Consider the following 13314-nt stretch of genomic DNA (forward strand, 5'->3'; position numbering starts at 1 on the left):
AACTGTGCTATGTAATGTTCAAGGGACATAGGCTCCTGTGCTCAGACACCCAACTATTGCATATGGATGCTTTCATGTCTAGAGATACTGTTGTCCCTTATGTCCACAAATACTCTCACTGACATCCCCAGATGTTCTCTCTCCTCATTGTCACTGACTGACACTTGCCCCTTCATCCATCCCAGAGTTAGGGTTACTACTGCTGTGATGAAACATCATGGCTGATACCAACTTGGCGAACAGAGAGAGTTGGCTTCCATGTCCTGAACCACAGTCCACTGAGAGAACCCAATACAAGAACTCAAACAGAAAGAGAAACCGGAGGCAGGAACTGAGGCCGAGACTGTGGACGGTGCTGCTCACTGGCTGGCTCCTCGGGGCTTTATCAAACTCTCTTCTTACAGTATCCAGGACCAGCCCGGGAATGCCCCCATATACAATAGGCCAGACCCACTCCCATCAATCGTTCATTAGGAAAATGCTCTACAAGCTTGCCTATAACCAGATATTCGAGAGTCATGTTCTCAGTAGGGTGTCCTTCCTCTCAGATGATGACAGTTTGTGACAGGACTGACATAAGACTAGCCAGCACAGTCTAAACACACATACTCATCTAGCAATCAGATGTTCCTCCGTGTATGGATACTCTCTCTGAATGTATGGGTATCCTCCCTTCTGCCATATCCTCCCTTAGGTCAATACTTTCCTTACGCCTGTCCTCCCTATGCATGAATGCTATCCCTGTATCTAAGGATGCTATTCCTAGGATTATGGGTGTGCTCCTTATACCCATGAAGACTGATCTCTATTCACAGATGCCCTGTATCAATAAATAATCTCCTATGTACAAAAATGCTACCCCCATGACCAAAGATGCTCTCCTAATGTATTTGGAGGGTCCCCCTTTGCCCACAGATGTCCTGTGTCTGTGGATGTCTCCCTTTGTCCCTGGATGCCCTCGCTATGTCTACAGATGATCCCGCTCTGGTCACAGATGCTCTCTGTGTCTCCAAAAATACTTTCTCTCATATCCACAGACACTCTACCATCAATGTGAGGACCTTCTTCCTTAGTTGGGGATTTTTCCCTCTTATATACGTAGATGTCCTTTCCTAAGGACTTGAGGGCCATAGTGGTGTCAGGCCTCACTCACTCACTCAGTCTGCTGAGATGGGCCTCTAGTATAGGAAGGGGTGACAAGAAAGTATTAACTGATCCTCCATGCTTGACTACCAAAATAAACTGGGATGGGGTCAGGGGCTCAATGCCAAGAATAGTTCAACTCGTTTTGTCCTGTAATTCAGCTTTAGTTCTTCTGGAAGGTTCTGTCAACTGTTTAAATAGAGAAGAGCCCTGCACTGGTTTTCCTCTTTGCCATTTCTCCTGTTATTTTGTAGTAGGCAGTGTGGCCCATGGGGTCCTGCAGATTGGGAAGGCATGCCTGTATACCTGCTCAAGCCAACTGCTCCACCAGAGTGAACCTTGTCAATACAGGAATCTTATTCGCATGGAACAAACAGAGGAGAAAATGCCCTGTGGTCTAAAAGCAAGATTCTTAGAGACCTTAGCGTCAGAACACAGTGACAACTTGTATCATCACGAGGGAAACCAGGCAAGGAAAAAAAATACCAATCTATGTCATAGGCTAAAGCCAGTATCTCTGACAAGGACAATATTTGAAGAACATCTTTCTCTTCCATTTCTATAAACACATTATTTAAGTATCTCTCCCAGCACCCTTCTGAGGATGCTGGCAGCATCTGTCATTATCTTCAATTTAGAGCTCCCACAGTAACAAGGTAATTCACAGCTTTTACCCAATCCACATAATGAGCCAATGCTCCCACCATCTCCTCACTACTCTAAACTCTTAGTTATAAAATTCCAGAAACTGAGCAGTCAGTGCCAGAGTGGATCCACACCCAGGAAACAGGTCTGTCAATTCTGCATGAGAAGCAAGGGCCATGCCAGCTGGACATCTCCACACATGCTTTACACATATTCAGGGTTCTGTCTTCCTAACTAGCACACTAAGGAGTGAAGTACAAGCTGCAGACTCACCTCAATGTGCTGAAACATATATGGGTGGTTGCATATTTTTCTCAGCTGCATGATGGTGTTCATAAGTGTCTTGGCACCTCCTTTCCCCTGAGCAAAAAGTGCAATAAAGAACTAATTATTCGTGGATCAAACATTTCCGACTTTTAAAAACTAGGCTTCAAGGATGGAGCTTCCTGGTGGAGTCTGTGCACAGCTTAAGAAAGACCTAGGGATGAGTCAAGTACTGAAGAAAGAAAAGAGGAGAGGAGAGGAGAGGAGAGGAGAGGAGAGGAGAGGAGAGGAGAGGAGAGGAGAGGAGAGGAGAGGAGAGGAGAGGAGAGGAGAGGAGAGGAGAGGAGAGGAGAGGAGGAGGAGGAGGAGGAAGGAAAGAAAGGAAGAAAGAGAAATCGATTGAAAGAGAGAGACAGAAAGACAGACTGACTAGATAGCTAATAAAAAGAACACAGGGTCCTATGTCTTTTTAGCAACTTCACACCAAGGCCCCAGAGTTCTAGTTGCTATTTAGTCTTTTCTGAGTTAGATATAATGTCATCCCTGTGATTAACTTAGGCTACCAAAAAGTAATTCTTAACAAAATTATGTCAAGCTGATAGCTTTGTGTCACATCTGTCATTAGGATTCTAGCAGACCATATATAAAAGATGCTAGGGAGAGAAACTGGGCTTTAAAACATCCTAAAGCATCCGACAGCACTGGGCAGCTTGCATCCTCGGTCCACAGAGCTATCATGAGCAGTGCCTGAGTCTCCTACTTTCTAAACGTACCTTCTTATCTTTCTCAGACCCGTCTGTGAGGAGGATCCCCTTGGCTTGCATGTGACGGTACAGAATCTTCTGCAGAGCTGACATGTCACACTTGATCACATACTCAACCTGGGGGCAGAGAACAGGTGTAAGTAAAAGAGAGGAAGGGGCTGTTTGAAGATGGCATAGGAGAAGGGGCTCCGGGCCCAGTCCAGGAAGCCCAGATGGGGCATCTGTTTCCCCTTCCTGGGTTCATGAGATGGGACAGGGCCATAGAGCAGACCAGAATCCTCGAGGACAGGAGCACCATGATAATGGGGAGACTCTTAAAAGGCTACTCGTGGAAGATGTAAGCTTACAATTTCCTATCGTTTCTTGATCTCATATGTGAGAGACAGAGTGCTATACAACTGTGCTATGTGAAAATGTTCATTACGGTGTATTTATAATATTTCTCCTGCTTCTCAGTCCTGTATACTTTCCTATGAACTGAACAGTATCAGGAAAACCAGCGACTGCCCTCACTCCTACGACTTTCTTTGTAAAACATCTCTAAATGGCTGCATGCAGCTACCCCAGCACTCATCCTAGAGGAAGATTTATAACAAACCCAGGTTGACTGCGATTAACCTCTACTCTCCACACAGCTGTGAAGATGCGAGATTAAAAAGAATTAACTCACAGCAGGACACAACTTCCACAACCCCACAGCTAAAGCAGGACAGGGCCCCCTCCTGTGTGTCCAGTTGAGAGAAGACAAAGTCCAACTTATAGGTACTTAATGGGGATTCACACACCCACAGCTTATTACACACTTGTGAGCCTTCAGCCTACTGAGAGCCCAGGAGACAAGGCTTATTTTATGGTGCCATTTTACCTTAATCCTAAGAATACAAATGTGCAAAATTCAAAGTAAATGCCAGAATGCCACCTGGATATCTAAGAACATGATTAAAGGAAATCAGCCAATTGCCCGCTATGTGATCGACTGCTTAAAAAGCGATGAGGCTGTTTTCAGCTCTGAGGGCCGGAGGGAGGAGGTCACGGATGAAGAGAAGTTGAATATTCATTTGGCTGCAACTTTTAAAAGGAGCCGGAGGCCTTGCTGTCTCTTCACACTAGGCAATTACAGGAAGGCTGGGTTTTTTTTTTAATTTTTAATATTTTTATTACATATTTTCCTCAATTACATTTCCAATGCTATCCCAAAAGTCCCCCATAGCGCCCCCCACTTCCCTACCCACCCATTCCCATTCTTTTGGCCCTGGCATTCCCCTATATTGGGGCATATAAAGTTTGCAAGTCCAATGGGCCTCTCTTTCCAGTGATGGCCGACTAGGCCATCTTTTGATACATATGCAGCTAGAGACAAGAGCTCCGGGGTACTGGTTAGTACATCATGTTGTTCCAACAATAGGGTTGCAGATCCCTTTAGCTCCTTGGGTACTTTCTCTAGCTTCTCCATTGGGAGCCCTGTGATACATCCAATAGCTGACTGTGAGCATCCACTCCTGTGTTTGCTAGGCCCCGGCATCGTCTCACAAGAGACAGCTATATTTGGGTCCTTTCAGCAAAATCTTGCTAGTGTATGCAATGGTGTCAGTGTTTAGAAGCTGATTATGGGATGGTTCCTGGGGTATTTTTTATGTGAACATTACCTATATGGGATTGGTGAGTAACCTTCCAGGTCAGAGAGGAAACACCAGTCTGCAGATGTAACAAATCAGTATGTGTTTAACACAGGTTGATCATGCCTTCTCTTTATTCTCCTTATGTTGTCTGGCTTTCCTGAGGTAGACCTGACACAGATTATACATGTTTGATGTATATAGTATGATAGGTTCCTCTACACATTCACTGGCAAAGAATTACCACTATCCTAGTTTTCCAAGAGCTCTCAACTCACAACGAAATTGGACTGTGGGAAGAAAATGTGAAGTTTAAACTTTAGCAAGTTTACTAACAATGGCATCAAGGGCCAATATTTAGGCTCTACAGCACATGGTTGGTGTGCCTTTTCTCATTTAATGCCTATACACTCTGCATAACATGGTCACCTTTAGTTTCCTTATTTCATCGACAAAGAATCTGGCCATCCAGGAGGTTAAGCTCCTAGATCAAAACACATTCACCCTTTCAAACTCACCAGTGCTAAGGATGACCAAGGAGACTGCTTCCCGGGTTCATGTTCACTTTTGCCTGGTGTCACCTCTCTGCTGCCCCGTTCCCACTTTCCCAAGTACGGAAGACATGATTGCTACTTTTAAAAATGTGTCAGGAGATGGATGATCCAGAGTCAAGGACAGAACCCACACTTTCTGCCCGTCAGCCAAATATTACTAAAGGCTTGAGGTGAAGTTCAGGAAGAAAGAGGCCACCTGATGATACATGCAGACAGGATGCCATGCATCTGAAAAGAGGTAAGACCCTCTAGAGCAGGGGTTCTCACCCTTCCTAATGCTGTGACCCTTTAATACTGTCCTTCATGTGTGCTAACCCCCAACAATAACATTATTCCATTGCTACTTTGTAACTATAAGTTTGCTACTGTTATAATCATAATGCCAACATTGAACACTGAAAGATTAATTTAGCTCATGGGTTCAAGGATTTCAATCCATAGGCCTTGGCTTGGTTGACTCTGACCCCATGTTGAGGTAAAAAACATCAAGGTGGTAGAACTGAATGGAAGAGGAAGCTGTCCCCTTATGGTGTCCAGAAAGCATGGAAAGGGGAAGAGATCGGATGGGGTATAACCTGGTATGTGATTCCCTCTGGGGGTCACGATCCACAGGTTGAGAACCACTGCTCTCAAGGGTTCCATAGCTGCTCTGGAGTGAAGACAGACAAGGCCTCCTCCCTTACTTTAATAAGGACAAGAGGAACTGGTAAGATACAACGACCAAATCTGTGGCTACACGCGCCACACGCGCATTTTACGTTCGCTCCTGGAGTAGTCTCTAATTGTGGCAGGTGTATTTTGCTCCTGTACCTTTCTCCAAGTTTGGGCTGTCCATAATATTAGGGATCCTTTCTAAAGTCCAGTGTGCCCGAGATCTTCTCCCAGGACCAATGACATGGTACAGTGTGGGAAAGATGTTTGCCTCCAAGCCTGATGACTTGAAGGCAATCCTTGAGAGCCACATAGAAGAAGGAGAGGACCAATTTCCTGAAAGTTATCCTCAGATCTCCATGTGTGCCATGACATCTGTGGGCACAGTTTCAACATGGCACGTGCACATGAGTATGCACACATATGAACCAAGTAAATAACTGGGATTTTTCAATTCCCCTAAGAGCCCTAATAACAGAAAACAATTTTTCCCCCATGTCCCTCCAAAGAAAATGGTCCTGGACCTTGTCTGATGACAAAGGTCTTCTTTCCAATATATGCCTATAGATTTTTAAGCACTATTATACACGTGTGGTAAAATTAACATCTCTAGATATGAGGTGAGGCCCACAGGACAGGGGGATAATGGATAGATACGTTATTGGTGATATAGCTCAGTTAGAACAGATGCCTAGCATGTGCGAGGCCCTGATTTCAATCCCCATCACTTTGAACCAAGGCATCAGATCATAGGAAATCTTCTTTTGCAGACACAAGCAAAGCTGGTTACAACCTGCAGAATCTGAACACACTGAAGGCAAGTAAGAATGACTGGACACTGAGGTGCTCTAGTGGGAGGATTTAACCCAAGCCTCCCCTGCCACCACCCAGCACAGAGTGATTGTAACAGACACACATACTCCCGGCTATCAGGGTCACCTTGCATGTTCCAGATCTATAGAGCTTAATCTTTTTATTTTAAGAGAAACATAAATATACATAGCTGCCCCAACATCGCTCTGCACTCAAGGGGGTTATAGTTGAGCACCTTCTGCATGCCCTGCTGCTATACCCACATATGAACACTGGAGACCCCTCCCTTAAAGCATCTAAAAGGCTGAACAATTTATTTCATTAGTTGGGTAGGGCTCCCACTGCCACACCAGTATTCAGTGTAAGCAGATCTCAGGTCAAAGGTCAAGCCTGTCTACTACTCCCATCCTACCTTCCATTCTGGGGTAGTATATTTCTACCTGCTCTGAGTGTGAAGAAATACACAGGGGAACCAACTGAGAGCTACATACAGAGAAAAGGGACACAGTAAAGAATCCTAATAGCTATGCCATTTTCTACTAAGTAGGTGCTGAGCTCAGCCTTCCCAAGTGCAATGGCGTCCTAGTAGGAAAGTATGTGAAAGTTTCTCTAAACGTACAGATGCTGCACAAAAGTGAAACTGGTGACTTCTTTAAAGAGATGTCCCCTGCTAAGAGATAGTCTTGACAGCCACTGGGACTGTGTTTATTCAAGCACTAAGGACAAATGAGGCACTGACTTCATGTATCTGATATCGATCCCTAAGAATTCTGTGTTAGCAAATGGCCTAATCAATTCCCACAAGCAGGTGAATACATTGGTTACATTGTCTAAGAATTCCTGCCGGTCATTTGATTCAGTAGAACCTGAGCTTTCTTCAAAGCTCCTGCCTGTGGACTGCTCTTCATTAAAAGGTTTCATTCCAAAGGGATAGCTCACTGAAACAATGGACCTGCCCAGTGTGTGGCAGTCCCATGTGGTGAACAGAGATTTTTCAGCAAACAATTCCACTTACAAAGGCCTCAGATCCTGGAACCCATGATGTGACAGAGGAATGATACAATGATAGTTCTATTCAGCCTCCTCGGCTTTATATGATGAACACACAAGTTTTCCATCTAAACAAAGCTCTTTCCTGTGTTCTACAGAAATTATGTATATATATATAAAAAAATTAGGATTGGCATTCGGTGGTCCAAGCTCTTGTTAAGTGCAGACACTGGGAGGTGCGCATGCATGCATGCATACATGCACAGCAGGCACAGGCCACACAGGCATGCCACTGTACACACAGCCAACTGCATTATTGGCTCTTAAGACTAGGAATTCACGACTTCAATGTGAGCTCGATTGGAAAATTAAATTTTCATTTAGTTTAAGTTGCCTTATGTTATTCCCTTTCTATGAACTAGCACTCTTTCCTGAATATAAGAAATGGGCTTTGGGCAATATAGAGGGAGCACAGTCTATCCCCTGCTCATTAGGTATTCCATTAGCCTACTGTGAGAGCTGGCTTTCCTCTACAGCAGAGGTGCCCTTAGTATAGGCCAAGAGTACGCAAAGATACTCAACAGTATTCAATATCAAGCTAACGGAATGAAAGATGCAACTTCATACCTACTAAAATCACTGAAACATGGAAACAGGCAGTCATGTCAATAAAAACACGCCTGGCAATATGGAGTGCTGATGGTCATGAGGAAGAACAGGAATGCTCACATTTAATCAGCAGGACTGCACAGCGTTTTAGAAAGGTGCAGAGAACATGGAGATCATGTGATTTTATACGACCCTTATGCACCAAACACTAACCTTATTAACCAAACAACCAAGGGATCCTACTCCTGGCTGTTCACTCAAGTGCAACAAAAAACCACGTCACACAAAAAGCCTGGATCCAGATGGCCACAGCAGCTCTACTCAGACTGTCAGGGCCTGGCGAGATGGCTCAGCAGTTAGGATCATTTATAGCTCTCATGGAGGATATAGGCTAGATCCCAAGACCCACAGCTTATAAACACAGAACTCCAACTCCAGAAAATCTAGAACACACTTCTTGCATAGGTGTACACACACACACACACACACACACACACACACACACCTTCAACAAACAACCCAATGTCCTTCAACAAAACTGAACCCAATGTGGATAAGCAGAACACCCAGGATGCCATTCAAATACATTACACAGACTGAAGAGAACCCAGATGCAAACAGCAACTCATGTCAACTGGCACTCCTTAGGGATGAAGAACAACAGCCCAGAGGCCACATGAGGCTTAGCAAGGGGTGTGAAGGCAGCGGACATGAGAGCCTTGCACTCCGAGTACTAAGCAGTACAGGCCGGGCTGTGCTGAGGGGAACAGGTCGGGTGAGGGAAGAGTTGTGTGGTTTGGTTCTGAACCCAGTGAGGCAGACATTTGTTAGGCCCACAGAACTGTAAACAAAAGGGAACATGGTTACACATAGCCATCTTACTAGATGGTCACTGAAATTAAGCTTAAAATGCACTTTCCTGATTCTTCTTCAAGAAAATATTGGAAAATAAAACACTACAGATGGATTTCGCTTTTTTCTTTTTGCTGTCAACAGCTATGAATCTTTCATGGTCTCTTTTCCTCAGGCCATGTCAGACATACGCAGTCTGTACTTGTAAGCAGGAGGTAGTAGAAAGACTCTTCACCCTAAGGATGACAGTTAAACTTCCAACTCGGCCCAGGTTAAAAAAAAATACAAAGGTGGTAATGGAAATAGAGAATAGATAGATATTGATCAGCATAAATATTGATCAACATAGATATTGATCAGCACAAGTCAACAAAAGCCACACGTAGGCTGTAGCTGGGTCATAGGTAGGGAAGCAAGAAGGTCACAGAAACACAGTAAAGACAAGAGGAGAAAGAGAGAGAGAGAGAGAGAGAGAGAGAGAGAGAACTTCAAGTAGATGGGAGTGTAGAGCTTCAGTCAACAACAGAAGCAGCAGAATAAATACATGAGGAGAAAACAAAACCCCCCAAAACAAAAAGCAAAACAAAACAAACAAGCAAAGTACCACTGGGACAGCAGAAATTAAACCAGGTGTGTATTCATGCACCTAGCACTTAGACCTCGCAGCAGTCCTGTGAGGCAGAGGTGACATATTTTCCAGGTCACCAGTAAGACCACTAAGGCTACCCTTGTCAACATTCACATCATAAACAACAAAGGATGTAGGGGGTCCTGGGCCCACTGATGGGCAGAATCAACAGTTTCCACCCTGCCAAGTTGCCCCCAGGACAAGGTAGAGTGGTTGCTTTCAAATATATGGATACCTAGAAAGGCATCGAGTGGATGATGGGTACCACACACAGCATCGCTATTAGCCACAGAGGTCAAGGCCACAGGAGGCAGAAGTAACAGCATCGGATCCCCAAGTTGCAGTCACTAACAAAATAAAATATGTACTTACACTTTAACTAGGATAAGCATGGTATAAGACTTTTTATTTTAATTTTTTGTGACTTCATGAATAAGGGATTGAGATATAAAACACTCTCGCAGCAAAGTGATCATGTCTGTCTATCCACCTGCCAGCTCCCACTGTACAAAGAGATGGGACACAGCAATCTGTACAGTAGTTGTCACCAAAAACCCCTCCCAATCATAAAACAACACCCCAGCTCAGATCCAACCCATCGTATACAAATACAAATATATCATTAAAAAAAAAAAAAACAAACCAAAAAACCCCCAAACAAAAATAAAACAAAGCAGTATCTAACCCTAAGCAAGCCACCTGTTAAGGAATGGAACTTCATGTGTAGATGATTCCAGGAGAAGACCTGGTGTACAGGAATCAAAATTCAAGTCCAATACTAACCTGGGCCCAAAGGAACTCTATGGAACTAAAAGCTATTCCCAAAGAGAAAACTACCCGCCTAGAAGTTCCCAGCTAAGTCTACAGGAACCCAGTTATACCAGACAAACCTTATATCCTAGCAACTCTCTTTCTATCACAAATATTAAACACTGAATGAACCTTCTGGAGACCTGGCAGATATATATATATACACACATACACACACATACACACACACACACATACACACACACACACACACACACACACACACACACATATATATATGCAATGAGACTCCATGAGTTTGATTAATTAAGCCTGCCCCAGAGTTACAGAAACCAGACTGAAAATGGGATGCCCCCCACACACCGCAGCTCTCTCACACCCAGAGGGTCTGAGTTTGAGGACAGTGTCCTGATACCTGCCATGGTTTCACTTGCGATTGAGCTCTAGGCCTGCTATTTCCGACACGCAACCTCACAGAAAGGTACTGAAAACCACAACACAGGAGGGAAAGCCCCACGACTCTCATCTGTGACTCACCTTTTCCGGAAGCTGAGACTCAACCTCTTTCTTCAGCCTCCTCAGTAAAAAGGGCCTCAGCACCTTGTGCAGACGCCTGATGATCAAAATCGTTTCTTCTTCGTTCAGGTCCACCTGCAAAACGAACTTATGTGAATTCCTGAAGGAAGTCTCGCAGAGTGAAACTCATTATGGATTTCATTGCCTACTGAAATCACACATGCTATCAAGCCAGATTGAGGCCAGCCATCTAACACCTCCAAATTCTCTCCCTACCTGCCTGCCCCATGGGAATAAAATTTATGACCTCCAAATAAGTGTCTATGCCTCAGCTCCTAGATTTGTGGGAAACAGTCCTGGAAGCAAGTTTCATGTTAGTAGGAACAGTCCCAGACTTCACAGAATATGGACGGCAATAAAGACTGACTTAAGACAGACAGACACACAATGGGAAAAGGGGGCAAGGGTTTGTGTGTTCCTATGTCCGTTCAAGCCCTTGGCTTTTCTTGTGTCCAGTGCAGAAACAAACAGAAGGATGTGTGCTTGAGTATGGAAATGGGAGAACAAGAGTGGGTCACCTTTATGCTCCTCCATTACAACCTTGTCTGTGGTGGTAGGAATGAAAATGGCCCCACAGACTCATAGGGAATGGCAGAATTAGGAGGCGTGGCCTTGTTGGAGTAGGTGTGACCTTGCTGGTGTCACTGGGGGATGAGCTTTGTGGCTCCAGATGCTTAAGCCAGGCTCAACATCTCTTTCCTTTCCTGATGCAGGCAGATCCGGATGTAGAACTCTCAGCTCCGTTTCCAGCATCATGTCTGCCTGCAGGTGTCATGCTTTCACCATGATGATAAAGGACTGAACCTCTGAAACTGTAAGCCAGCCCAGTGAAATTTGTTTTCTCCATAAGAGTTACTGTGGCCATGGCACCCTTCCTTTCTTTTTTCTTTGCCCAAATCCTATTCAGATTTAGTCGTATTTTTATGAAAACACCCTACTTTGTGTTCACCTTCCTTTGTTAGCCTCTAGGGGGCAGAGTGAATTGGCATTGCTTTCTCCAAATGGGCAAGTCTAAGGAGCAGAAAATGTACCCGTTAGGTATCTCAAGATTAAAGGGCTAAGAGTTCAAACATAAGTTCTCTAAAGCATTTTAATGACTTTTTCATTCCTAGAGTCAAGGAACTGGTAATCACAATGCTATGTGCCTGGTTGGGATTTTTTTTCTTCTTGTAATAGCCCAAGCTTGCCTTTTATGAACAAAAGATAAAGGGATGATGATGATGGTGGTGGTGATGATGGATGATGGATGATGAAGATGCAGCATGTGAGAGTCACTACTCCAGGATTTAAAGAGTATTTACATGTAGATAAAATGGAGCCTCACACTCAGACATGGAAAAAGATGTGTGGAAGATTAATGTTTTGATTCAAACTCTACATGGAAGTACATAAAAGAAGACTCCTGAGTCTAAAACACAGAAAGATATTTGGGTTCCTGTTGGATTGGTTGATGTGGCCTGGTTAAAGTGACTCAGCCAACATCTCCAGGCTCACCCTCCCTGTGGCATGCTGCGGTTGAAACACTCTACCAGCCAGAAAAAAGCAGGCATAAGGTAGAGGCTGGGATGCCCCCACGTGAATCTACATTCAGAAGGCAAATCCCAAAGGAGACCCCATCCCACCCACCGAGCAAACAACATTGTGGAGTTTCTGTAGTCCCGGAGTTTTCACTTCCTCATCACAGAGTGGCAAATTCTCCCCCCCACTCCGCCACCCCCACTTTCATCACCCCCGCCCCCCATCCCCTCCCCCATTTGGCCAGTACCCTTTCACCGGTCATGGCAAATGGAGCATTAAACCACTGCTCAAATGTGCTGCAACTCTTGAAGATCGTAGGGAGGAGGAAGTTGAGGAGGGCCCAGAGTTCCGGCAGCTTATTCTGCAGTGGGGTCCCAGTCAGAAGGATCCGCCTGGGGGCCACATAGTGGGTGTTCAGGACCTGGGTTAGCTTGCAGTGGTGATTCTTCATTCGGTGGCCTTCGTCCACGATCATGTATTTCCACCGAATCTGCAGGACAAAAGAACGCGCCAAGGTGTGGCTGGTAAACAGACGTACAGTGGCTTCCAAAGGGCTGCGGGCATGTGTGGGAAAAAAGCAACACAGAATCCAGTTTGGCACAAGACACAGAACGATACTCTTTCAGAGAAAGGAATCCCAACTAACGGAGCATTGCCCATGCCTGGCCGATGTTAAAGCATCCGTGTTTCTCCCAGGACAAGTGATTCCAATCCACCTTCTAGAAACAATGTCTGTGCTTTCCAGTGCTGTTACATGATGTGAAAGGGTCATTTGACCCCCCCCCCCAAAGGGGTCTCAACCCACAGGTTGGGAAACTCAGGCCTACACAAAAGGGATATTGAAAGAAGAAGAAAGAAGAAGAAAAAGGAAGAAGAAAGAAGAAGGAAAAGAAGAAGAAGAAGAAGAAGAAGAAGAAGAA

General features: G+C 44.7%; 1 protein-coding gene across 5 annotated transcripts in view; it reads right to left on the reverse strand.

The window, feature by feature from the left end:
- The window catches only part of Smarca2 (SWI/SNF related BAF chromatin remodeling complex subunit ATPase 2), a 171059-nt gene that overhangs the window by 81646 nt on the left and 76099 nt on the right, over positions 1-13314 (reverse strand). For all 5 annotated transcript variants that reach the window (XM_021151584.3, XM_021151582.3, XM_029472470.2 and 2 more), the window contains 4 exons: positions 12642-12884; positions 10838-10951; positions 2826-2933; positions 2062-2148 (listed from right to left, as the gene is read on the reverse strand). In XM_021151584.3, the coding sequence (XP_021007243.1) occupies positions 2062-2148; positions 2826-2933; positions 10838-10951; positions 12642-12884 (552 nt within the window). The remainder of the gene's footprint in view (positions 1-2061; positions 2149-2825; positions 2934-10837; positions 10952-12641; positions 12885-13314) is intronic.

Source organism: Mus caroli, unplaced genomic scaffold, assembly GCF_978045245.1.
Source record: "Mus caroli unplaced genomic scaffold, Mus_caroli_1 scaffold_20, whole genome shotgun sequence".
NCBI lineage: Eukaryota > Metazoa > Chordata > Mammalia > Rodentia > Muridae > Mus > Mus caroli.